Source organism: Ostrinia furnacalis, unplaced genomic scaffold (genome assembly GCF_004193835.3).
Source record: "Ostrinia furnacalis isolate ACB-3 unplaced genomic scaffold, ASM419383v2 OfSCF7528, whole genome shotgun sequence".
In the NCBI taxonomy this organism is placed as follows: domain Eukaryota; kingdom Metazoa; phylum Arthropoda; class Insecta; order Lepidoptera; family Crambidae; genus Ostrinia; species Ostrinia furnacalis.
In genome coordinates this window covers 1,188-26,795 of record NW_021137767.1, presented here as the reverse complement: position 1 = coordinate 26,795, position 25,608 = coordinate 1,188, and the positions used below count along the sequence as shown (strand labels likewise).

Here is a 25,608-nt window from a genome sequence, read left to right as displayed (position 1 = left end):
AATAACATTTGACAGCTTACACGTGGCATACACTTTCGTTGTGAAAACGAAACGTTGCTGTCAACGTCAAATTCTTCTGACGTGTTTCTTTAGCACTGCTTTTCGAAATCGTAAGCGAAATAAATCGCTCTAATATTATTATCAATACAGATAGACGATAAGCTAACACACAAGACCACGTATTTGACTTACATTCGCAGGTAATAATCGATTTTCCACACTTTTCCATACTATTGAGTGAATAAAAGTAAAGTTGTTTAAAAGTGACTGTAATAACTTTTCCACGGTAAATTTGCATGTAAAAGCAGTTTTTAATAAGTCTTTCAATCATAGCCGACGTGTCCAAAGCGTGTTTGTGTTATATGAAGTTGGTTAATCCGTGCTTTCAGGTGAAAATGTTACGTCTTATTTTTCTTACTGCTGTGCTACAATGCGCTATAGCGCAGCAATATCAACAGAAAGTGGCCCCTGGAGTGCCTCCACAGAACTATCAGGTACCTATCCCTATTTTATTCTACTTAAAATCCCCATTTTCGTACTAAAACTTTACCAAAATTGCCAAAATTTGTAACAAGTTTCACTTCACCGTCTGGAATCTGTTTTAATCAGCTTTCTGCTAATTCCTGAAGTTACTTAATTAATCATCTTATGTAGTCTTCATATGTGTTTATTTCAAAATATTGGAAGTTCAAGGCCAAAATATGGTAATTTATTTCAATACTAGTTTCATATCTTGTTGACTTCCGAACTAAGTTTGTCTCTTTTTCAGAACTATCAACAGCCACCACCACCTCCTCCCCCTCAACAAGTAAGTTTTTGAACAAATTCTATTAATTTCTTTATTTATTAATTTGACAAAGTTTCTGTATGGGTTTTATTTTTAAGCCCTGATGAAAAAACTACGGAATGTTATTAAATTTCTTTTTAACTTCCTCATTTTTATAACATAATTATATTGCTATTTATACATATAAAAAGTATTGCTATTATTTAATTAAGTATATTTTTTATTTTACTTCATAATGCTCTGTTTTTATGTTATTTTTGTGCAACCAACATCATTAGTCAACTACTATTAAGTTAAATTATAAATCATTAAAATTTGTTGTAATTTGCGAAATAATAGTTATCATTAGCTAAATGAAGTTGTGAAACAATACATGAATGGTATTAATTACTACATTGCACAAAAATTTGATAAAAACTTGCTAAAAGTTCTAATAAAATGTATGGAACAGCTGAGATTTTTCATGCTATTCATATCATTTTGTATCTTGTCTCTATCTATGTATATTAAGAATGTATTTACAAAAACATAGGTACAGTGTGTTTTTTTATAATGGATAAAAAATTAATCCTACTGCTCAAATTAAAAAGTAGTATTACTTAAGTAGTATACCTTGATTTTTTAGAATCCAGCAGAGATGTAAACAAACATTTTCATACACAATTACACCATAATCACTTACGTGTTCATAATATCATACACATTATTTAACAAGCCCATGAAACCAACTTTATTTTCACGTTTATACAAGTTTGAAATCAATATTTGAAACAAATTATTTTAGCAAAATACGTGGACGATGAAAATTTGTGAGACTTGTCAAATTGACTTGACGTTTAAAATCATGTGTTATCTCCATATTGTCTATGACTTGTCTCTGACACATCAGTGCTGTTACCTGTGAGTCATAGACAATAATCTGTAAATTTAATCGATATTATTTTAAGCATTCACTTATTCCGATTACTGATTAATTTTAAATAAAAAATGTACGATACTTTGTTTAGTTTTCCAGCGATATTTTGACAATATTGGAGATAACGTAAAATTATTTTTCTACTTTTAGTGTTTACTTTTTCGGAGTCAGTTAAATTTTTAGTCGGTTTTATTTAAACGAAACAACGTAGCAACACTGTCAAACAGTACTTTTTGCAACTATTTGAAGTTAAATAACTTTACGGATATCATTGATTGTTTTACTGTCCAGTGTGTTTTTTGATTACATCTGTGCATATAGTTTGTTTCCTGTAGGTCTAGACAAAGTGCAAATTATAATCGCAAACCAGTCGATAAGTGGTCGAAAAGCCCCTTTTTTGTATGGAGTTTTGACGGATTCGATTTTCGATTCGATCAAAAAGTGCGTTTTGTCTAGGGGGGCTGTTCTCGAAAATTTCATAATCAGTTCACATTCAATGTTGCGACTTTGTTGCATATTTTTAGTATTTTGACGATCACCCGGCGATGATACGCAAGTACTACAATAATTTCACTTCGCGATTAACGAGAAGTTTTGTCGCATCACTAGTTCACAGACTAAAAATATTTTTATGTCAGTTGGCCATTTTTGATGACATTTCTGCTGATTTCTAAAAAATTAGACTGTAGAATCCTCACTTTTTTTTCATCAACCACAAAAAGAAACACCCAATATTTATTATCTGGTGCACACAGTACAAGCTTTGCTAAGTTTGGGCCTAGATGTTGCAATGTTAAGTGTCCAAGGATAAAAAGACTAAAGGGCGTAGCACACTTATCAACCCAGAAAGGGATCGTAACCGTATCAACTGGAGGCGGTCAGTATTCTTTGTATGAAACTATACTGCAACACAAACCGCACCGTAACGTAAACGCCTCGTCTCGCAGTTGACAGCGCGCGTAAGGCGATGACAGCGCGCGAAAGGCGATACGGTGTTGATCCCTTTCCGAGTTGATAAGTCTGCTATGACATTAACTTCCTGCTTCTTCTCCAGAACCAGCAATTCCAACAACAACAGCAGTACCAACAACAACAATACCAGCCGCCACCGCCGCCGCCACAACAACAAGTGCCGGTTCAACAAGTGCCGATTCAACAACAACAACAGCAGCCGCCGCAACAAGCTTCTCATGGCCATGCTCACCACGGTGGTAAGTTATTGACTATTCCCACCTCTCTGGAGCTCTTTCCCACCTCCCGTTCCCACCTCTAGTTCCGACCTCTCTTTTCCCACTTGTAGTTCCCACCTCTGGTAAGTTATACGCGACTATTCCCACTTCTTTTACCCATCTCAAGTAACACGGAACTATTCTTACCCGTCGTTCCCACATTTCGTTCCTAGCTCTCGTTCCCACTTCTCTTTCCCACTTGTAGTTCCCACCTCTCATTCTCACTTATAGCACAGAATAATAATAAGTACTACGTACAGAAGGTTTACTTCGCGAAGGTATTTAAAAAAATGTATGCTCAATGTCATTAACAATATGGTGTAATTTAGCTTGTCTCAAGAGTCAAGCACCATTTTGTTGACACACGTCAGTGATCGGTACTGCTCCGAAGCCATATTATGGCTTACTTCGGTAAAATGATGTCTGAAGTGAGGTGCCAAACTGCAGAAAATGGCGGAGGAAATACATGATTAAGCATGAATTATCATGAATAATATTAACCACTTATTTACCTCTCAGTGTCTTCAGGCAACTTAAAAAAGTACATTCTGTGTTTTTATTATAATTTAGGCAGTTAAATACTGCACAGTATTTAGTACACCATTATCTTTATTTTTTTCCATCATACACAAGAATACGCGTGCGTGAGTCAATGCTCGCTCGTATGTGAGGCCTTGTCGAATTTTAATCCTGTAGGGTGCCATCGTGCTTGTTTTGTTTTCTATGTAGGTAAACTCGCGGAGATGAACAGGCCTGCTTATAGTTCCCACATCTCAACCTCACCTCTCGTTCTCACCACTTGTTCCCATTTCTCTTTTCCACCTCTCACACCCACCTCTCTTTCCCACTTCTCATTCCTACTTCTCATTCCCACCTCTGCCGTGTCGTTTTTCATAGAATAATCTTGACACTTATTGTCGACATTTGGTCCTTCGAGCCGGATATTAATTACTAAGAACTCTTGTTACAACTAGTGCTATGTAATATCGTGTTGAAGTAATGTTTTTTTTTTCGTTTATTTTCAGATCCTCAGCTATTAAACCCCGCCAACATAGCTCACGAAAGAGAGTAAGTTCATTTATTGGATAATATATTGTTATATTATTTAATTAGAACTGACAATCGATTTTCTATCTATGTTATAGTCCGTCCGACTAATGAAGCGAAATACCTACTTCTACAATGTTATTTGAACATCTTTTCTACAAAGTACAATTTAATTCCCTCCCATCCACAAGGTGGACCGACGACCTCATAAAGGTAGCAGGAAGGCGCTGGAGGCCCGCTACCAACCGGGCGATATGGAAATCATTGGGGGAGGCCTATGTTCAGCAGTGGACGTCCTGTGGCTGAAATCATGATGATAATTTATCAATATCAATTGCAACCGCATTTTCCCTCACTACAAATTTTTTTTTTTTTTTTTCTTCTGTGCTTCATCTGCAATCAGTCTCCCGACTATGAGCGGATGAGTTGTAGTGTCCTTTGCATGATAAGTGTCTTCTCCACTGAGAAGACTACTTCTTTATGTATTTCTACACTCTCCAGTGCAGACTCAGGATGTCATGCCTCTTGAGGCGTTTGCTATAGCTTTTTTGGAGCAGTTCCGAAGCCAGCTCATTGGGGTGCAGGGCCAGCCGTTCTTGGTAGCTTTCTGCAGTGGATCGTATTTCCTCCAACACTGTGTTCATCTGCAGGGCCTCGTGGATCTCGGTGTTTGTAACTAACCATGGGGCACATGATATGGTACGCAGAATTATATTCTGAAGCCTCTGTATCATGGAGAGGTTTGAGTTGCATGCACTACCCCACAGCTGTATTCCGTACATCCAGATGGGTTTCAGTATGGATTTGTAGATTAGCAACTTGTTGTCTGTGGAGAGTTTACTGTTGCGTCCGAGAAGCCAGAGCAGCGACTTGTATTTAATATTGAGTTCTTCTCTCTTTGCCTTAATATGGTATTTCCATGTCAATCTGCGATCGAGGTGCATACCGAGATATCTTACTCGGTCGGTGTGAGGCAGAGTATTATCCCCAAGATGAACCGGTGGACAATCCCCTCTTTTGAGGGTGAATGTTATGTGCATGGATTTAGCTGCACTTGCCTTTATTTGCCATTTGTTTAGCCAGGTGTTGATCTCATTCAGTCCCCTCTGTAAGTCCTGTGATGCAGCCGTTTGATCTTTATTGCAGGCGATTATCGCAGTATCATCTGCGTATGTAGCTATGGTAACCCCCTCCACATCCGGTAGATCCGCAGTGAATAGCGTATACAGTAATGATTTTATTCTTGAGATAAAAGTTAATAAATAAAATAAATAATAAATAAATATCCTTAGACATTTTACACTGCGCTTCTAGTCCCAAACTAAGCAAAGCTTGTACTATGGGTACTAGACAACGGATATAAACATACTTAAATACTTTTTTTTTGTAAATACATACTTATTATACATAGAAAACACCCAGTCCAATACAAACAAATATGTTCATGCACACCAATGTTTGTACTGTGCGGGAATCGAACCCGCTACCTCCGGAAAAGTAGTCCGTTTAGAACCACTACACCAAACGGGCGACAATACAAACCTAGCATTTAAAGTCTCGCTTTAATGTATTTAATGCACGTTGAACTTTCTTCTCTCACTCTCTCTCATTTTAATTAAATTAAAATATAGTTCCATATTTTACTGAATTTTACTAAATCAATATCAACTAAACACACTCTAGTCAAGTGTAAGTGATGTAGTAGAAACTAATCGAGTATAGTTTGGAAATGACTTTTTTTACTAAGCTCTTCCAAACTATACACGATCAGTACGCAAAATTCGTGTATAGTTTGGAGTCACAGATTTACAAACAGGCACTACAAAATATACACGAGCAGTTTCCTATGGGTGCGTTCTGGCCATGTATAGAACGGAAAGACGCTACGAGAGCCCCAATTAGTATGCTTAGAGTTCCAGTCTCCCCCAGCTATGAAACGACACCCCAACGTACTGAAGAATTGCGTGAACATAGCGTCGGTAATTTTGTGCTTTGGCGGGCAGTACACTGCTGATACGTTGAAACTGCCAGAGTTGTCCTCTATGGCCACTGTGGTTGCTTGGATGGGCTCTGTTGCATACTCTTCTAGAAGACAGTGTTTGATGCTATTGCGAACTACAACGGCAGTTCCCGCATGTCCCGTTCCATCCGGGTGGTTTGTGCTGTACGTGCAATATCCCTTAATACTCACTTTTGAGGAGCTTGTGCAGTGAGCTTCAGAGCACAGTAAGACGTCAATTTTGTGTAGATTCAGGAATATTTCTACGTCATCTTTGTTGGGAGCTAGGCCGTTTATGTTCCATGTAGCCATTCTAAGTGTAGCCATTAGGCTAGCTTACTGACAAGTGTTGTTATGAGACTCAGCAAAGTACTCATTTGTTGTAGGATTGCTTCAAATTTTTGTGTTTGGGCTGCAAGTATTTTTTCTATTGTATAATTTTCAGAGTCCGATTCTGTTTTTTTTCCTGTGTTCTGATTGTCATTACTGTGTGGTTTATGTGTGTTTTCTCTATTTTCCAATTTACAGTTTTGTCGCGGGGGTAGTTTCGGCCATGCCTCCGTTTTTGCTGGATTAACTATAGCTGCGTCCTTGTTGACAGAGTTCACCTCGTTTTTCCTCCGTATCATGTGAGAGGGGGCTGACTTCCTTGAAAGAATTTCTTGGTACACTTCGCAGCCCTTATAGTTTGCTGGATGTGCGCCATGACACAGTGCGCATTTAGCCGGAGTGTTTCTGTCATGTTTAGGGCATTCGGATGTTTTATGTGGTTTGGCACATTTGACACAGCGGTATGGTCGCATACAGAAGTTTTTTGTGTGCCCATATTGTTGGCATCTTTGGCACTGTACCACGGTTTTTTTTCTTTTTGGGTCCTCTATTATGACTGTTTGGTGATATATGTATTTAATATCTTTTACGGCTTTGTTGTTCGGTCCAGGTTCAATATTCACAAAGAAAGTTGAAGTTGGTTTTTTATCAGGTCCATACCTTGCATTTATTATTTCGCCTGCTATTTTATTTCCAGTATCCTCTACAGCTTCTGAAATGTTAGGACTTAATATCAGAAATATATTTTCATATAAATAACTACCAAAAACTCCCGGGTTTGCTTGGAAATTGACATAATGTGTAATAGTAATAGGTGCTTTATTGCGCAAACAAAAAATATTATTAATTAATATACCTACTTATCTCCTTACATTTTAAATACATTAAGTTATTTATCCATTATTATGTCCAACAGTTCAAGAGTGGGGTCAACAAATGGTATATTTAAACCATGTTCTACATTATAAGCGTAGGACCATACCTAGGTACCATTTAGAGAAAGGACATGAACACAGTCATGTTTCAAGGGGATTTCTACCAGTTAAGTAGTAGTGTCGCATAATCGATCACGGATCGATTATTAATCGATATTGCCAAATATCGATGTATCGATTAACAATTCGATTAATCGATTTTATTGATTACCATCATTACTATCATTTGATTGTTATTTCAATTCCTTATTTTCAGCAATATAATCGATTATTGCAATCGAATAATCGATTATGATTTATTCGGTATACATACCTACTTACTAAATCGATATAATATAGTCGATAGTAACATATGATACAATACTCGCAATATGATCGATAAAAGCAATCTAATTGACCTAATATACTATTTTTATTACCCTAATGTGATGTGAAATACTATGGAAACATTGCATATTCAACGACCTCTATCTCCGTATCCCCGCGTATTTCAGGATTGTCGTCATACTATGAAATGAAGTACTAGTATTAAGCTTTAATTTAGTATACTTTTTGTTTCTGTTGGTTTAACGCCCAATATGCCCATCATCCTTTTTGCTTGTGTTGATGGCCTCAACTCTCGTTACGCGACCTATAATGATAATGAATATTAAACGAAAAATTCTCATTTCAGGGTAAATAATATACAAAAATGGCAAAGTTATATAAAGCCATGTTTAATTCAATGCGCTTATATTCTAGTAATATTGGAAAAGTTAAATCTCAAAAATATGTCCTAACCAAATACTTTCAAGGAGAACCTAAAAAATCTGACTTCAAAATAATAGAAGAAGAACTTCCGGAGCTGCAAGATGGTGGTAAGTAAACTAAGACAAGGTGTTAATACTATTTATTGTACAAGTTTTGGCCTCCATTATGCAATCCACTCAACATTTTTTCTTAATTGATTTTCAGAAATACTGACTGAGGCTGAATATTTAAGCGTTGATCCTTACATGCGTGCTTATATGATTGGTTATAAATTACCAACGGATATGATAGGCGGACAAGTTGCTAAGTAATTTTTGCAATAACTAGTACCATTATTATTATGATATTAATTGACTTCACGCGTATTTAACCTTTTTATACNCGTCAATTTTGTGTAGATTCAGGAATATTTCTACGTCATCTTTGTTGGGAGCTAGGCCGTTTATGTTCCATGTAGCCATTCTAAGTGTAGCCATTAGGCTAGCTTACTGACAAGTGTTGTTATGAGACTCAGCAAAGTACTCATTTGTTGTAGGATTGCTTCAAATTTTTGTGTTTGGGCTGCAAGTATTTTTTCTATTGTATAATTTTCAGAGTCCGACTCTGATTTTTTTCCTGTGTTCTGATTGTCATTACTGTGTGGTTTATGTGTGTTTTCTCTATTTTCCAATTTACAGTTTTGTCGCGGGAGTAGTTTCGGCCATGCCTCCGTTTTTTCTGGATTAACTATAGCTGCGTCCTTGTTAACAGAGTTCACCTCGTTTTTCCTCCGTATCATGTGAGAGGGGGCTGACTTCCTTGAAAGAATTTCTTGGTACACTTCGCAGCCCTTATAGTTTGCTGGATGTGCGCCATGACACAGTGCGCATTTAGCCGGAGTGTTTCTGTCATGTTTAGGGCATTCGGATGTTTTATGTGGTTTGGCACATTTGACACAGCGGTATGGTCGCATACAGAAGTTTTTTGTGTGCCCATATTGTTGGCATCTTTGGCACTGTACCACGGTTTTTTTTCTTTTTGGGTCCTCTATTATGACTGTTTGGTGATAAATGTATTTAATATCTTTTACGGCTTTGTTGTTCGGTCCAGGTTCAATATTCACAAAGAAGGTTGAGGTTGGTTTTTTATCAGGTCCATACCTTACATTTATTATTTCGCCTGCTACTTTATTTCCAGTATCCTCTACAGCTTCTGAAATTGCTGTGTGCGGAGTTGAGTGGTGTAGATTACGAATAACAATTCTGTAGAGTTTTTGGTCCTTTCTGTTGAATGTATGGCCTATAATTCCCTTTTCACGAATAAGTGTAATGAGTTTTTTGTATACATCCAGTTCTTGGCAACTGATTCTCAATTGGTTTTGGTTGACAATCTTATAAGTGAATTGGTTTCTTTCAGCAACTGTTTCAAGCAGTTCTGTCAGCTTTCTAACATCCTCCACTCCATATAGTACAATTGGTGGGGGCTTGCTGGGCTTGTGAATCTTTGGAACCACATCATCCTCAGTGAGATCAACTGGTAAGTTGCTGAACCTGTTTGAGGTCTTGACCGCCTCAGGAGAGGGGCTTTGTGCTATTTTCTTCCTCTTACGGTTACTCTCTTTAGGAACTTTTTGCCATTCTGGTGGACACGGAGTGTTTGATCCTGTAGGGAGACTATGCATTTCATTTGAATCTGCTTTTGTTGGTTGTAGGTAGGATCTACCAGGTATGGGAGAGTTTCCAACTGACGAGCTTCTTGGCCGATTGTGAAATAAGCTCGGGTGGAATGCCTGCTGGACAAATTTTCTTGTGTTACCAGTAGTAGTAACTGACACAGAAGCCTGGTTACCCACTTCTATGCAGTCTTCGGTAACCAATTTCACACTCTCCGGCCCGGGTACCAGAGAGCGCCGGGGGTCAGCCGGGGCGCATGACAAATCGCATTCGTTTATCAGACCTTCCATATTTAAAAAAAGAGATGGGAGAGATCTCATGGTACTTTCCCAAGGTCCCATTGCCACACTTTGAGAAGTTATTTAGTTCTTCAGGGCCTGTGGTGGCCATTGACAGGTTAATTAACCGCCGCCCGTTGCTCGGCGTTGTTGTTCGTTTGGCGCCACCCGGGGGACACGTGTAGGGTAACAGAGGGCAATCTTCCTACGGACGCGAACAACTCCAACCCCCCGAAAACTCACTACAAATTAAAAACCTTATTTTTCCATAGACACATCCAAGAGCACATGGACGTGCCCATAGACACTTCAAAGATGTCAGAGCAAGAGCTCCAGTTCCATTACTTCAAGATGCACGATGCTGACAACAACAATAAACTCGACGGATGCGAGCTCATCAAGTCTTTGATACACTGGCACGGTGAGTTTGACATCTTTTGACCTGTTTTGACCCAATTGATCAGGGATTTTACCTAATAGAGCAGTGTTTTAACCCAATTGATCTTTGACTTGGTTTGACCCAATTGATCAGGGGTTCGACCCCATTGATCATATTTTTTACCTAATGAATTAGTATTTTGGCCTAATTGATCACCGTTTTGACTGTGTTGATCAGTGGAATTGTGAATTTTGACTGTATATTTCATTTAGTTGGGTTGATTTACTATTATTAAGATTAGACCAATTTGATCTCATTATTAAAATAATGTTTATTAGTAATTATAACCAGTTGAGAAGTGTTTTGATCAATTTGAATACATAATGACATTATTACACCGTGTTGAATTGCAAATTGAATTATTCAGATATTTATAATCTCAGAATGCAATTATTATGATTGTTTTTCATTGCAAAGGTTGATTTTATGCTTGGTTTGTTCGTTTATTGAATTTATGTAAATACAACCATTGGGGAATTTTATTGTATGTACTATGCAAATTACATATTGGGGCATTGTTTTATTGCAATGGTTTTTTACACTTGAATCCACTTTTACATAAAATAAGTAACTAAATATCAGTTTTACATATTTTTTTACACTTTAATTTTTATTTAATTTTCGTAATTAAGTATTAATTCGATTAATTGTCATTATAGTTAGTTTGCACATTTATTAATAAGTAAATAAACAAATGAAAAGTGATTTCAAGTGTAAAGCTGGATTTACATTAGTGGAGCGTGTCGTGTGTGACTTGTGAAGCTTTAGTGACGCATTATCTTTACATTTCTATTTAATCATGATGCTTTTATTACGTGTAATAAATATTTTTAATTGTATTTTATCGAGAACAATGTTTTTTTTCTAGTCTGTCTCGCTGAAAATCGAACTATGTTGTACCTATATAAAACTGTGTGCACTTCTGACAGTCACATACTAGTTTATTGCTCACATATTTATTATGCAAAATACAATAAAGAGTAGCTAACTAGCTGTACCTACGATTACAATTAAATCAGACTATTAAGAATTGTATAAGTTCCACAAAAACATTTTTTTTGTTCACAACACGACGCGCTCATCTCCAAAACTGGGTTTCTATGTCCGCTATTATCACTGACCTCTATACACACTAGACTGGCTGCTGTCATAATATTTGAGTGCCTATTTGATGGTCGCCATTTTGGCGCTGTAAGCCATACTGTAGGCAGATACGAGTGTCCATGGAACTAATATTAGTGATTTTATTTCTCGCTTACTCTTATAGTTACTCCATATTTTATGATGTACGTCAAAATTAGTTCTCGGGTCACTCGTAGTGGCGCCAAATTGGCACATAAAATTAGCTGTCATTTGTATGCGACAGCCTTTCCAGTGCGTATAGAGGTCAATGCTGCTATTACATGTATGTCTTTTTCTATGTCCGCTTAGAGCAAGGTCATAAGCAGCAACCACCGCAGCCCGGCACCCCTCCAGTAGAAGAAAAAATATTCAACGACGACGAACTTATTAAACTAATAGACCCCATACTTAATATGGATGACCATAATCGCGATGGGTACATAGACTACCCAGAGTTCGTTAATGCGCAACAAAAAAGCAAACGAAACGATTAGTTATTCATTATGTTGAGGTAGATGTTCTGGGTAAACATTTCGCTCAAAATCTAAAGTCCGGTCGCCGAGCAGATAGAATTTCGTGCAATGACCCCAAGCTACCCATCCTTATCGCTCGCGTGTAATCATATTGCTGTCTCGCACACTCACTGCGGCCGCCCGTCGCACAGTCGCGAAATAAATGATTAGGATGAGCTTGGGGTCATTGGACGAAATTCTATCTACTCGGCGAACGGACTTAAGATTTTATTGAGCGAAATATTTACCCAAGAAATATCTAAACACAGTTAAAAGCTACCCATTTTCTACGAAATATTTAGGTATTCAGACTTGTAGTATACTGTGGCAACCGTTTTAGTTACGCCACGACATGTCGTATAAGTCTGAATCCACCTTTATCACTCGACCACGACATTCGGCTTAACGAGTATTCTTCAAGCGTATTGCAGTACATTTTAAATAAATACAGACTTAAGCTGGGTTACACGTTAACTTTAACAAACGTCAAGTCTGCCAAACTCCATACAAAACCACCGGTTATGGTTATAGTTACGGTTAAAGTTAGGTGGTGCAACTCAGCCTTAATAGATCTATAATCCCCACGATTATGTCAATTTCTGAATTATATTTATGTTTTTATAGAACAAATAAATTACTTGACTTTTAAGCCTATTTTCAGCTTAATAAAAGATTTATTTTGACGTAGGCCAATTTGTGCTCTATAAATTTTTGAATAGAGCTCCATTTGGCGTGTGTTTAATTTTAAATTGAGCCAGTTTCCTGAACCGAAGTGTTTGTGGTCGAGGTCCAATGCCTTTAAAATAAATATAGTCCAGCAGATAACCTACACAAAATATCTAATTTCAAAAATAATTTTGAATTTTATTATTTTGACAATAAGGTTCAATATCAATTGACAAAATGAGGTTTTGTGTAAGTTGATTTGCACGACCGTACAGTCAATTTGTTGTTAAAAACGGACTGAGTAACTCCACTATTATTAGTAAGTTGTATTTCATAATGCATTCCTAATAATTTTTTAACCAGGTTTACAAAAAAATTTTTTCATCAGTTTTCAACCGCATTTTCATTGCTTAGAGTTCAAATTGATGTCAACCGGTTAAGGTAAAATCGCGGACAGACAAATAATAATATCTACTTAATACTCTTAACTTTCATCTTTTTGAGATTTTTTATTGACTTGAAAAAAATCTGTGGTTTTGGCGCGACACGACATGCGCTTCAAATATGACTCTGGTTTTTGTAAAAAAAATACTTTATTTTTAAATAAAGTAAATACTTAATGACTGCAGATAGGTGCTTTTTTGGTCTTCCATTTTTTTATTGGATTTTTTCTTGATCTGTATAATTTATTATAAATTGATTTTTGATTAAAAAAGTATCAGAATCAAAAACTTTAACCATTTAAAATTTATTTTAGAAACAAAAGTAGACGTTTTATACATCCTTTTGGAGATTTTTTTCTAAATTTTACAGCAGTTAAAAACAAATTTTAAACAAAATAGTTTTTAGTTCCTGATCTTAGATTTTAGCATTTACATATTGCCATCTTCCTTGTATTATTTAATTTGGTCACAATATTCTTCTTGTTTTTTTATCAATCGATATTGGGAATTATGTACATACAGTGTTGTTGTGTTTTTATTTTTGTGGAAAAGATTATTGCCTTCATAATACTTTTTAATTGTTAATTCTTAATTAATTAAAGAGCGCTGACATGACAGCTTAAATACATAATATTGATAATAGTAAACGGTATCATTTTTATGTAATAAAAATATCAATAACATAGTAATCTTTTAATGACAGAAGATAAAACCTAATTAAATATTTAATTTCGTAGATAAAAATTTGGGGATTCCTACTTTACTGGGTTTTTCATATCTATACTTTTGTTTGTCACCTGTCATCCGCTTTGCAACGGAGGGAAGTCGAACCTTAACTTCGAACTCCTATGTTCTTCTGATTAATTTCGTTGCGGGTCCAATGACAGTCTAACTTTCCCCCGGGACAAACTTGACCTTCACTGGTTGGGTTATTGGCGGTCAAGCTGTAGATCCTGGCTACACAGGAGTTTCAGTGGGAATGAGAGGTGGGGATAGTTCCGTTATTAATTTTATTTTTTTCATCATGTTTTTTGAAGGCAATATTTTTTCCGTAATAAAGCAGAATAAACTCGAATATGCGTGCCAGCTTGAATTTGTCTGTATATTTTGTTCGTTTTTGGCATTTTTATATATTTAAATTGTATATAACTACAACCACAAAGAAGCAACATTAGTTTTTATTGTATACTCATTTTTTTGTCACAGTAAAATCAACATAGATTTTTTAAAATCATAAAACTAAATGTTGCTTTTTGTGGTATTGCATTTTTGTGTTTGTATTATTAGTGGTTGTGTAAGTATTTTAAACTCGGAGGTAAGAGTGACTGTGAATATGAATAAATTTATATTGATATAAATGTTTTGTTATTTTTAAAAAATGGGGACTTTAAAGGCAGACTTATCAACCCAGAAAAGAATCGACACCGTAATAATCGCCTTTCGCGCGCTGGCAATCGCGAGGCGAGGCGTTTACGTTACGGTGCGGATAAGTGTGCGTTGCAGTATGGAGTTTCATTCAAAGACTAAATACGGTTATGATCCGTTTCCGGGTTGATAAAGTATGCTTCTTCCATAAGTAGGTAGCAAAAAGGCAAATCTATAACTAATATTATAAATGCGAAAGTAACTCTGTCTGTCTGTGTCTCTCTTTCACGTCTAAACCACTGAACCGATTTTGATGAAATTTGGCATAGAGATAGTTTGAGTCCCGGGAAAGGACATATGATAGTTTTTATCCCGGTCAGACAAAATTCCACGCGGGCGAAGCCGCGGGCGGAAAGCTAGTAAAGAATAATTGGGGGAGGCCTATGTTCAGCAGTAGACGGTTGGTCCTGTGGTTGAAATATGATGACGAATTAGTAAGTTTCTAGAACCAATAGTAGAAAATAATTAACTTATCTTTGAACAAATGCATACATTTCAGCTGGCTCCGAAGAGCAGGTCAGTACAGTAACCGAGACCGAAGCTTCAACGGTAGTAGACATATTTCTGAACCGTACTGATTCTGATAATGATGGTTTTATAACCTACTCGGAGTATAAAATGAAATTAGATCCGAATTCTGTTATGAAAGTCAAGATGTCGGACGGATCGGTGGCTTATGTTTGAATATTCGATTTTAAGATGATTGAATTTTTAATAAAATTAAAAAAATGTATGAAAGAAATCCTATTAACATTGTAAGAACTAGTTCTTAATTTGACTAAGAGATGGCGCTATTTTACACAAGAAAGTTCCCTCCTATCATTGTAAGAGCTAGTTCTGGATTTGACCAAGAGGTGGCGCTGTTTCATTTTAAACAAGAAAGTCTAACCTATTGCTTGTAAGAGATATTATTCTGGATTTGACCAAGAGATGACGCTGTTCCGGCTTACACAAGAAAGTTCCTTAACCTAGCGTTGTAAGAGTTAGTTCTAGATTTTATTAAGAGATGTCGCTGGTTCAACTTATGGAGTTTTTTAACATAGCATCGTGACAGTTAGTTCTAGATTTGACCAAGAGATAGCGCAGTTCCGTATGCAAAATACATCGTAAGATGCATAATTCCTGACTATGAATTGTGCATCTTATGGCTTTGGCATTCGGCCCATATTCACTTATAGCCACATCGTCTGCTACTTCATGTTTGTGCTGTTTTGGTTATGGTGCGGGCGCATATTCTTTTGCTGGGATGATGTGAGTATTTTACAGATGTGAGTATCGTAAGTATTAAATAGACAAGACCCATAATCTTGAAAAACTTTCTACATTCAATTAAAGTAAATAAACAAATATTTCATTTTAATATTCTATGTCTACGTTGGCGCCATAATATTATGTATCATGTCTACAAAAAAACTAGTGAATTGTGATTACGAAATTAATTACATTACAATTAAACATTGGTTTAAAAAAGTATACGGAATACATGTAAACAGTTTGAGCCATGCTTGTTTACAGTTATGGCTGAAGCAAAAAAATAATTAAAATTTTATTAAGATAGGACCTAAGCGTAGCGATTTATTTTTTGATTGCATGATTTTTCGTTTGTGAAGTTAAAATAAAACCCTACTTTATGTGTGTAGGAGAACAAACCGTAACTGACTGCGGATATTATGTTGTGTTTTTTGTGGCTGAATCTTATAAGACATCTTTTATGACGATGGGGTAAGTGTTTGTAAGTTATGTGTTTTTTTACATTATGGCACAAGTATGACAAGTACCAATAAAATAAAACACACCAATTTTAAAACTTTAATTAAACTTGTTGATGACCTTCTAAAGAACGCTTAAAACTAAAAAAATAATCAAAAAATATAATGGAAAAACTATACTTACCTACCTACCAACTTAATGGCCATGTGAGATTACTTACCTACGTCCTTATGCTTGCCAAATCTTATTTTTTATCACCTGGCTTGTCTGTGAACTTGACAGTCAACTGCAGCTGTTGAAGGTTCGATGCCTTTTTTTTTTCAAAAATGTAACAGACTGTATCTCTTATCGGCAGTTTCCAGGTTTTCTACTATTAGAATAGTTATAGTGCAACTTGTTTTTTAAATAGATAAAATCCTAAAGCATGCCGTAAAATCACCGACCGCACAAATAAAATTATTTCAGCATCTAGTTCCTACAGAACCTACTTTAGTGTAGTTTAGTCTACATTACTCTAGTTAAACAGCTTTTTAACTGTTTTTCAGGACAAGTCGACAAGAATTACCAGGCCTACACGGACGCCCAGATCGAACAGGTCATGGAACATGCTCTGACTCACACCGATCTGAACAAGGATGGGTACATTGACTACTTGGAGTATAGGATCAATCATTATAAGGCTAAAAAGGCACAAGCTGACGCCGTGGAAAGCATGGCTCGTTGAGGATTTAAAAGGCATAAAATGTATAAAAGTCATAGTCTAGTAAAAGGCATAAAACGTATAAAATACAAAATTAAATAAACGTCCTAAAAGTCGTAAAAATACACAAAAGTATTTTTGCACGTCCCCATATTTTTTTTTAAATTCGGAGATTTATTTCTTTTTATAGTTAGCTTGATTTTCTATGACTAATCTAGGTGTGGTACTTCATGTGTTTTTTAGTTGAAATAATAAACTTTTTCTAAATTAGGCACAGTTATTATTTTTCTCAACATTTACAGGTTTTTCAGCGAAACAAGGTAAATACATAGTACATAATTATTTTGATATCCTACAATTTCTTCTTGCTTCAAAAATATTAGTGTTTTTCTTTTCCAGAGAAAATGTGAGTCAAATTATTTGAAATCAGAAAAGCAACAAATTAATAAGTTTTTAATTAAAGTTACAACAACTAAATTGTTAGATTAGTTTCAAAAATTGGTTTTAGTTACTTTGTATTGTTTTTTCCTTTCTTTCTTCACAGAAGCCTTTTGAAAATCTTCAACTAGGGCTGGGTTGCAGATCTTACTTTAACTTTGACAAACGTCATAAATCTGTCAATCTCTATACAAAAAACACCGGTTATCTATAAGTAATAAGGATAATCAAAGTTAGGTGGTGCAACTCAGCCTTAGTAGATATTTTAGTTTTTTAACAAACTTATTTATTTTCACAGATGAAGACGGAGTGAAAAGGGAGGTAGACGTCAAATACACTGACAGGTCCTTGGAGGAGATCGTGGAGGGCTCCCTGGCGCAGGTAGACACCAACAACGACGGGTACATCGATTACGCTGAGTTTAGAGCTGTCACTATGGGATAAATAAATAAATAAAGATACTTACTATAGTCTGGTCCGTGAGCACGTAGAATTTTGTCCAACGACCCCTAGCTACCCATCCTTATCGCTCGCGCGTAATTATGTTGCTATTGCGCTCGCACACTCACTGCGGGTGCCAGTCGCACAGTCACGACAGCAATATAATTACGCGCGAGCGATAAGGATGGGTCATGAAGCTACAGATAAAAATGGAGGGCAAAGTTGGGAACAAAACTTGAGTCAAATACCTACTTATATCTATCTCGCTCTCTGTGGCCCTACCTCTCTTTTTAGTGTGAACTGTAGTATTGCTATCTTCTTATTTAAATCTCCTTGTAAATTCTTCGAAATAGCCAATTCACTAACCAAATAAGAAGTTAAATAAATAAATAATTAATATTTGAAACTTAGATTACCTAGTTAAATAAAAAATCACAAAATTGTCGGCCATTTAGGCTTAATGTGTTGGCGAATCAGGGAATTACAATCCCAATTTCTGAGGTATCGGTAATGTGGCAACATCGGCCGAATCCGGCCCATCATGGCGGTTGTTTACTATGCAGTTGATTTCGTTTGAGATTTTTCAAGGGACCTTATCATTGTTTTGTCTGAAGAAATGGTGCAAAATTGTATAGTGCGTGGTTGCGGTAGTTCGTGTTGTCCTGGAAGTGATATAAAATTCCACGCGTAAGTGTTTATTTCGTGATTTCTGACAGTGGATCATTGTTAACATATTTCTTTGTATTTGAGAAAGGCAGAAGACGTAATTTTGCAGTTTGGGGAGGACGCCATGTTCTACCTTAACCTATTGAAAAAATTCGATGATTTTTCGCACCCAAACGAAATGTAATCTATGAGAGATTCAAATTCAACGCCAGGGTGCAGCTACAAGGCGAAAGGGTCGACGAATTTGTCACTGAAATACACCGACTTGCCGAGCACTGTGAATACGGCGTTCTGAAGACTGATCTTATCAGAGATAGATTGTCGTTGGTATTGCAGATAAAAGTCTAAGCGACAGGATGCTACTCAAACCAGATCTTACATTAGAAGAAGCCGTACAAATGGGAAGACTATCTGAAATACAGCAGGAAGAATAATATTATTCCATAACACTCAGTGTTGCCACTTCAGAAAAAGGGGAGGTTCCAATTAATTTGTTTATGCAAAGCTTGGCACAGATGTCGCTGTGTACTTCAGAGCCATAATAAAAAAGACGCATAAAAGTTATCAATAAACTTTTAGCATTGTTCGAGTTTTACTCGTCGTTTTACATTTATTTTATAGTCTAGTAGTAAACAAATACTACTAAAGGATTTTTGAAAGTTTTTATGCGACAGGACGATACCTAATATGTTATGATCATTAGTGACTGGTGAAATCTTAGTTTTGAATAACAATTGAACTTTAAGTGCCACGTGATTACTGTAGGTAAATAAGTATTTAGTTTTTATAATATAATGTATAGAACATGGAATGTAGAGGTCTTAAAAGCTAAATTAAGAGAACGGGGTGCATCTTTGAAGGGCAGAAAAGCAGACCTAATTGAAAGGTAAACATCACCTCAATGTCATGTTATAAATTTTATTCATCGTATAATATTAGCCTAGACGTCTTAATGTTCTAGGTGACATCAAAATGTAATGTACTTCGCGGCTTTAATAAGTGAATGTTTATTTTACATACTTGAGGCATATGACAGGAATCAGAATTTTGATGCTGTTCAAGCGGAAGAAAATGATGATCCAAAAATGGTTTTACCAGAAAATGATGCTTATCGGGACATCAACAGCAGTATGAAGCTACCACCAATTACAAAGGAACATAACCCTTTATTTCTTACAGTAAGTTCATTCTTTTAAGTACAGTTCTTACTAATTCTGATACAAAAACCTAAATCATTTAACAATGATATGTACCTAAATAAATACATTTTTTTTACATTCAGATATCATAGAACCCAAATGATGGTAAATCATGGAANGGTTGTGCTTCAAGTAGGTATTCTAAGTCTGGCCTCCATTTTTATCTTTAGCTTCATGGGATGGGTGTTGTCCAGCTGTCGAAAAGTTGTTGATATTTTATGTGAGCAATATATCAGTCGTACACAACTTTTCACTTGTCTCTACTTAAGTAGATCCTAACATAAACCTGCATTTATGATTTTTTTATAAAAGTTTACATTTTTATAAAATTTAAATCATTATTTATAAAAGTTTACATTATTTAAATCATTATTGTAAATTATTGTGATTGTTTTTTTAAAGACTCAATAAACCTTTTATTTATAATAATTAGGCATTATTATTTTACCCAAATAAGTAGGTAGGTATACAAGTTGGTACCTATGAATGAATTTTTGAAATAGTAACGTAGGTACTTACCTACCTCCACGCTCCACGTATCTGTAATTCTTATGGACGTAGCACATTAATATCAACCCGGAAAGGGATCGTAACCGTATCAACTCGAGGCGGTTAGTATTCTTTGTATGAAACTTCATACTGCAACGCACACTTATCCGCACCGTAATGTAAACGCCTCAACACGCGGTTGACAGCGCACGTAATCACGTAAGGCGATGACAGCTCGCGAAAGGCGACGGTGTTGATCCCTTTCTGAGTCGATAAGTCTGCTATGACCTTTAGGCAGCTTACCATAAGACGTGTGTTCGTTAATTTCAGCCAAATGACGTGCACTGCTGGTTAAAGGCCTTTTTTCAAGATTTCTACAACGATCAGTCATGCGTTGCCGGCATTCAGAGAGCTTAGTGTGAGTTTTACATCAAACGTCCTCACAAAAATATTAGTCATTGAAAGAGTCCGCTAGGGGCGCTGTACAATCCATCATACATTTAATGCAATTTTTACGCGCTCACTAGCGACGACGTTAGATGTAAACTCACACTAAGCCTACAGGTGCTTCCTGCGACCTTTCCTGGATCCTTTCGCTTTAAGTTTGCCGCTGGCAATATGACGTCACTCGAAATGAAGCGTCTTTAACTATAACAAACTATATTTAAAATATTTTTTATTTATTATTATTGATGATAAATGTGTACTTGCATAAAATAAGACACATTAATTGCGTTTAATCACTAACTAATTGCGTTTAATCGCAGTTGGGAGAGGGGACGCGCATTCCACGGACCGGCAAACTTAGCGCGAACGGGTAGTAGTCTCTTCCACACTTTCTTGTATGAAATACTAAATAATTATTTAATATTTTCTCTCCTTGTATGACTGTTTCCACAGACGATAAAGGCGTCAAAAGGGAGCTAAATATCAATTACCAAGACAAAGATCTGGAGGAGATCGTGGAAGGCGCGCTGAAGCAGGCAGACACCAACAGAGATGGTTATATCGATTATACAGAGTATAGATCAGTCAATGTATAGCTTAAATTATGGTAAAACTAGCGAAAAACCCCTGCTTCGCGCAGGTACAATGTGTTATACTTAAAAACCTTCCTCTTGAATCGTTCTTGAATGAAATGTTGCGTAGTTTTAAAGATTTAAACATACATAGGGACAGCGAAGCGACTTTATAATAATTATTATTGATTTAATATGTAGTGATAAGAAAATACGACCTTCAAGGCTTTAAAAATATTAGGGTCAAGTCACCAGTTGGCGTCCACCTGTCTATTCGCGTCCAAACGGATCACACTTTACACTTTATTGTACACCAAAAATAAAAGAAAAAGAAAGTATACAAAAGATACGACATTCAGTTTTATTAGTGTGTCGAATGGTTCTTTTCCACTGTTTTAATTAAAGTCTTACTTCCAAATAGTAATGACCAAATTATTAACTTAAATAAAAGTTATTTTATGTTCTGGTTTAGCTTATAATTTGGTCTACCTAGTCATTTGTGTTATAAATGAAATAAAACTTATTATATTTATTAAAACTGTTTTATTTCTCTCCTACAAAATTTTATCCACTAGTTCTTAAAAATATCTAACTAAAACTCCGATATTAATGTGGAAATTGGGTTTCTACTTAAAATCTAGGTCATAAGCTTAGAACTACTTTAAAAATACTTAAATTAAGTTTTTGCAACGTTTGATGTCTTTCATTTGTGTTTTTCATTCTTTTATTTTATTAATAAAAATATTTAAGTACAAGTTCAATAAGATAAATTATAAAATACATAACACCTATAAATGATATTCATAAAAATATACAAATATTAAAAAAAAGATAATCATTTAGTTTAAAATGAGCCATTTGTGTAAACTTTGGTCAACTGACAGCAGATTTTAAAAGACAATAATGTTTTTTTGATCAATTTCGTTACGGGTTTAATGACAGTTTAATTTTCCCCCGGGACAAACTTGACCTTCACTGGTTGGGTTATTGGCGGTCAAGCTGTAGATCCTGGCTACACAGGAGTTGCAGCGGTGGGAACGAGAAGTGGGAATAAGTAGTCCCGTAATAATTACATTTAGGTAAACAGTGAAAATTGCCTTAACCCTTCATTTGGCAAGACATAAACTGTTTGATTTTTTCAATAAAATCTATTTAAACCTAATTGTTACTATCAAATAAAGTTAAGAAAAATAATAAAAAAAATATTTGGTTGGTATTTTCGCGAAAAACGACTGTTGCTTATAGACCACATTGCCAAATAGGGGTACTTAAATAAAATATTGAGATATATTATAGAATTAATTTGTTAATATGAAAATCATAAAAAANTAAATGGTATGGTGAAGTCAGAAAATTGATATCTTCATTTTAATTATTTTAATTTTCATACAAATCTGATTTTTTTAAAAATATTTTGTATGAAAATTAAAAAAATTAAAATGATGGTATCAAATTTCTGACTTCACCATACCATTTATATGCCCATGTTAACATGGGCTAGTGTCGGCTCATATACCCATTTACCTAACACCCTGTATAAAAAAAAGAATGAATATTCAAGAATATACCCAAAAAGTGAGGAATATTATTCTTAACTGCAAATCCCAAATGCCATATTATATGCCATATGAAAGAAACCAGTAAAAATGGTTATGCCATGCAAATACTAGAAATAGAAAATATTTTATCAAGAGCTATTATGCATGGTATAATTAATGAAAAAGTTGCATTAAAACAGTATATTGATTTATACAAGTTAGATGTGACAGAAAGTGGAGTGCATATTTCAGAAGAAAGGCCCTATTTGGCTGCTTCGCCTGATGGTATTTTAATTAAAGAAACATTAATTGAAATAAAGTGTCCTTATGCACAGTGGACACAGTGCTGAGCGGAATCAGCGGATGATTTAGTTTCAACGGGACACAANCACCCTGTATAGTCTGCTTCAAGGCCACATTTACAGATTATCAAAAAACAAGATGGCGGCTGAGCCGTCGGCCATTTTGTTGCGATCAAAAAAATCACAAACTTTGGTAGCAATTTTCTGGCAGATGGCGACACCGGAATGGGGTACAATGTTCCGGGCGATTGTTGGTTTGTTATTCGAGTGTTTCCATGAATCGGAAAAAACTACCATTTTGGAAGAAAATTTTCCACCACGGCCCCGGATAGTAGAAAATGGAAATTTCCAAAAATTCCATAAACTTGGAATGCAGTCTGGTGACGTTTGGGGACCCAAATGACATTTCACCATTTTTATGAAAAAAGACTGGCAACCGAAGGAGGACCGAAACTGGAGACCGAAGGCCGAACGATAGTTCAAAGCCCGAAAATCGCCATTAATTTTAATATTTAAGACAGGACTGCAGCCCAGTGTTAAGTAGAGAAGGAGAAAAACACAAAAATATATTATGTACTTACTTATCCAGAGACGAAAAACCGTTCAAGTGAAAATCGGATTCGTGCACCGAGAGTTACGTAGTAACTTGTAAATATTGTCTACTAACAACTGCAAATAAGTTTGTAGGTAATCACTCTTTTTTAGGGTTCGTAGTCCTGACAAGGAACCCTTATTTCGAATGGAAAATGTTCACATGAAATTAAATTTTATGCCTATTGTAATGAAAAATGAAATCGATTTCTTAAAAAATTATAGGAGGTATTGCTACTTCACCGTTGGTATGTATTTATTTCACGTCGGCAAAGTAATAAAATAAAATTTTGAAAAATATTTCTTTTGTGTAGTTTCCCTATGTAAAGTGGGGATTTTTTTTTAAATCTTCTACCCCATCTGTAGGGTATCGTTGTATATAAGTCTTTTATAATGGCTTGGGAGTTTCTAAGACTATTTTTTTATTTAAACGGATTCAGTTTGCAAAATATTAAAGTAGCACTTTAAGCCAATTTTTGTTCGAGTACTTAAGTAAGGCGTCCCCCCATTAAAAGTGACTTAAGATGAAGTAATTGCTTGCTTCTGAAATATATTGTGGTAACGACGGGCAACTACGAAACCCTACACTGCGCGTGGCACGACACGCACTTCACTTGGTTAACTGGTTTATTTCTATAGAGTAGAGGGCAGTGCGTTTAATTACACTAAGGGTAGTTTCACAGGACGGCTCCGGAGTAGGGTTGCCAGGCGTCCGACTTCAGCCGGACATGTTTGGCTTTTTAGGGACTTGTCCGGCCTAGGTACCAGTGGCGAGTGATGGAGGCTGTCTAGGCATAGTGACTGCGACATCGGGTAGCATGGTCATTTGCCAACCGGATGACACAAGCATTGACGGGCTACGGGCGTTTTGGGGTTTAGATGCCAGGTAGCATCATTGCAGATATAGTTAATACCGCTCCAGAAGTCCACTTAGGTAAGCAACGACCATTTTCTGCCGGCTGTAGTCCTCGACATGACCAATGGACTTCTTCATCTCCTGCCTTTTTAATAGGCCTCGGACAGTGGCCACCAGCACAATATATCATTCATGCCGCACACTGAAAGCCGAAGGCGTAATGACGTTTTCCTTGTTTGAAACCGAATAGGGACCGTTGACGAATGTTTGAGGCACACGCCGATACTTGGTAATGTCCCGCGTTCACAACTCATATGGTTGTCGCAGTCGGATTGTATAATCCGCCGTTTTACATTACCACTAGGCATTTTACATTACAGCTCTGTTTTGTAATACGGCGGTTCAACGTTTAGGCGGATTGTCATTGCGATATGTTCTTCAATACGGCGGCCCACGTTTAGCCGCATCGTACTTCTATAGATTGTAGGGTGACCATACTTACAAAATAAAACAATGTTTAATGAAAATAAATTTTAATAAGACAGATTTTAAGAATTACTGTATACTAAATAATATATTTAGCTTCAGTATTTTTTTTTACTTATTTATAAATCACAAGGGATAGCCATCATGATCAAAGGGAACAGGTAACTCAAAACAATAAAGTTTTAGTCATTTTTTCTGGGTTATTTTTCTTTAAGATAAAATTATCTTCACCGGCCACTGCCATGATTTCATATTTTTACACTAATAATATTGTGTAGGATTCCGCCGAACACCAGAATCCATAGCCACTTTGTCCGGCAGCGCCACGGTATTGAAAATAGGAACTAAAAACTGACAAAGCGGCGGGTAATGACACGCTGTTTTACATTACGGCTAGCCGTATTGAAGAACGTTTGGCGCCGAATACATTCCGGCGGATTTTCATTCAGCCGTATTCAATCCGGCTAAACGTTAATCCGCCGTATTACAAAACAGAGCTGTAATGCAAAATGCCTAGCTGTAATGTAAAACGGCGGATTATACAATCTGACTGCGACAGTAATTAAACGTTACAATAGGAATAAATACTCAATTTACCAACGTAAACAATATTAAATTGCACATACAATATCAAACGTACGAA

At 36.0% G+C, this 25,608-nt stretch overlaps 2 protein-coding genes across 6 annotated transcripts; both read left to right on the top strand.

Annotated features, from left to right (window-relative positions):
* The first annotated feature begins 64 nt into the window (after positions 1 to 64).
* Positions 65 to 21,648, top strand: LOC114364999 (multiple coagulation factor deficiency protein 2 homolog). Of its 5 annotated transcripts, none has more exons than XM_028321401.1 (7): positions 65 to 200; positions 390 to 494; positions 770 to 808; positions 2,758 to 2,914; positions 3,958 to 4,000; positions 10,196 to 10,344; positions 21,074 to 21,648. In XM_028321401.1, exons 2-7 carry the CDS (start codon positions 396 to 398, stop codon positions 21,214 to 21,216), a joined length of 630 nt encoding a protein of 209 aa, XP_028177202.1. In that variant the 5' UTR covers positions 65 to 200; positions 390 to 395; the 3' UTR covers positions 21,217 to 21,648. The 5 variants fall into 5 exon arrangements, with proteins under 5 accessions (XP_028177202.1, XP_028177201.1, XP_028177200.1 ...); XM_028321400.1 differs by lacking the exon at positions 21,074 to 21,648 and adding an exon at positions 17,677 to 17,891; XM_028321399.1 differs by lacking the exon at positions 21,074 to 21,648 and adding an exon at positions 16,786 to 16,998.
* Positions 7,889 to 8,348, top strand: LOC114365000 (prostaglandin reductase 1-like). Its single transcript, XM_028321402.1, has 2 exons — positions 7,889 to 8,100; positions 8,198 to 8,348. Exons 1-2 carry the CDS (start codon positions 7,935 to 7,937, stop codon positions 8,302 to 8,304), a joined length of 273 nt encoding a protein of 90 aa, XP_028177203.1. The 5' UTR covers positions 7,889 to 7,934; the 3' UTR covers positions 8,305 to 8,348.
* Positions 21,649 to 25,608: the final 3,960 nt, after the last annotated feature.

What these genes read in the sequence shown, in the direction of transcription:
- LOC114364999 (XM_028321398.1), top strand. Translation starts at nt 396, where the DNA reads ATGTTACGTCTTATTTTTCTTACTGCTGTGCTACAATGCGCTATAGCG. An exon ending in TGGCCATGCTCACCACGGTG is followed by an intron (nt 2,915 to 3,957) that starts GTAAGTTATTGA and finishes GTTTATTTTCAG; the next exon opens with ATCCTCAGCTATTAAACCCC. An exon ending in AACATAGCTCACGAAAGAGA is followed by an intron (nt 4,001 to 10,195) that starts GTAAGTTCATTT and finishes ATTTTTCCATAG; the next exon opens with ACACATCCAAGAGCACATGG.
- LOC114365000 (XM_028321402.1), top strand. Translation starts at nt 7,935, where the DNA reads ATGGCAAAGTTATATAAAGCCATGTTTAATTCAATGCGCTTATATTCT. An exon ending in TCCGGAGCTGCAAGATGGTG is followed by an intron (nt 8,101 to 8,197) that starts GTAAGTAAACTA and finishes ATTGATTTTCAG; the next exon opens with AAATACTGACTGAGGCTGAA.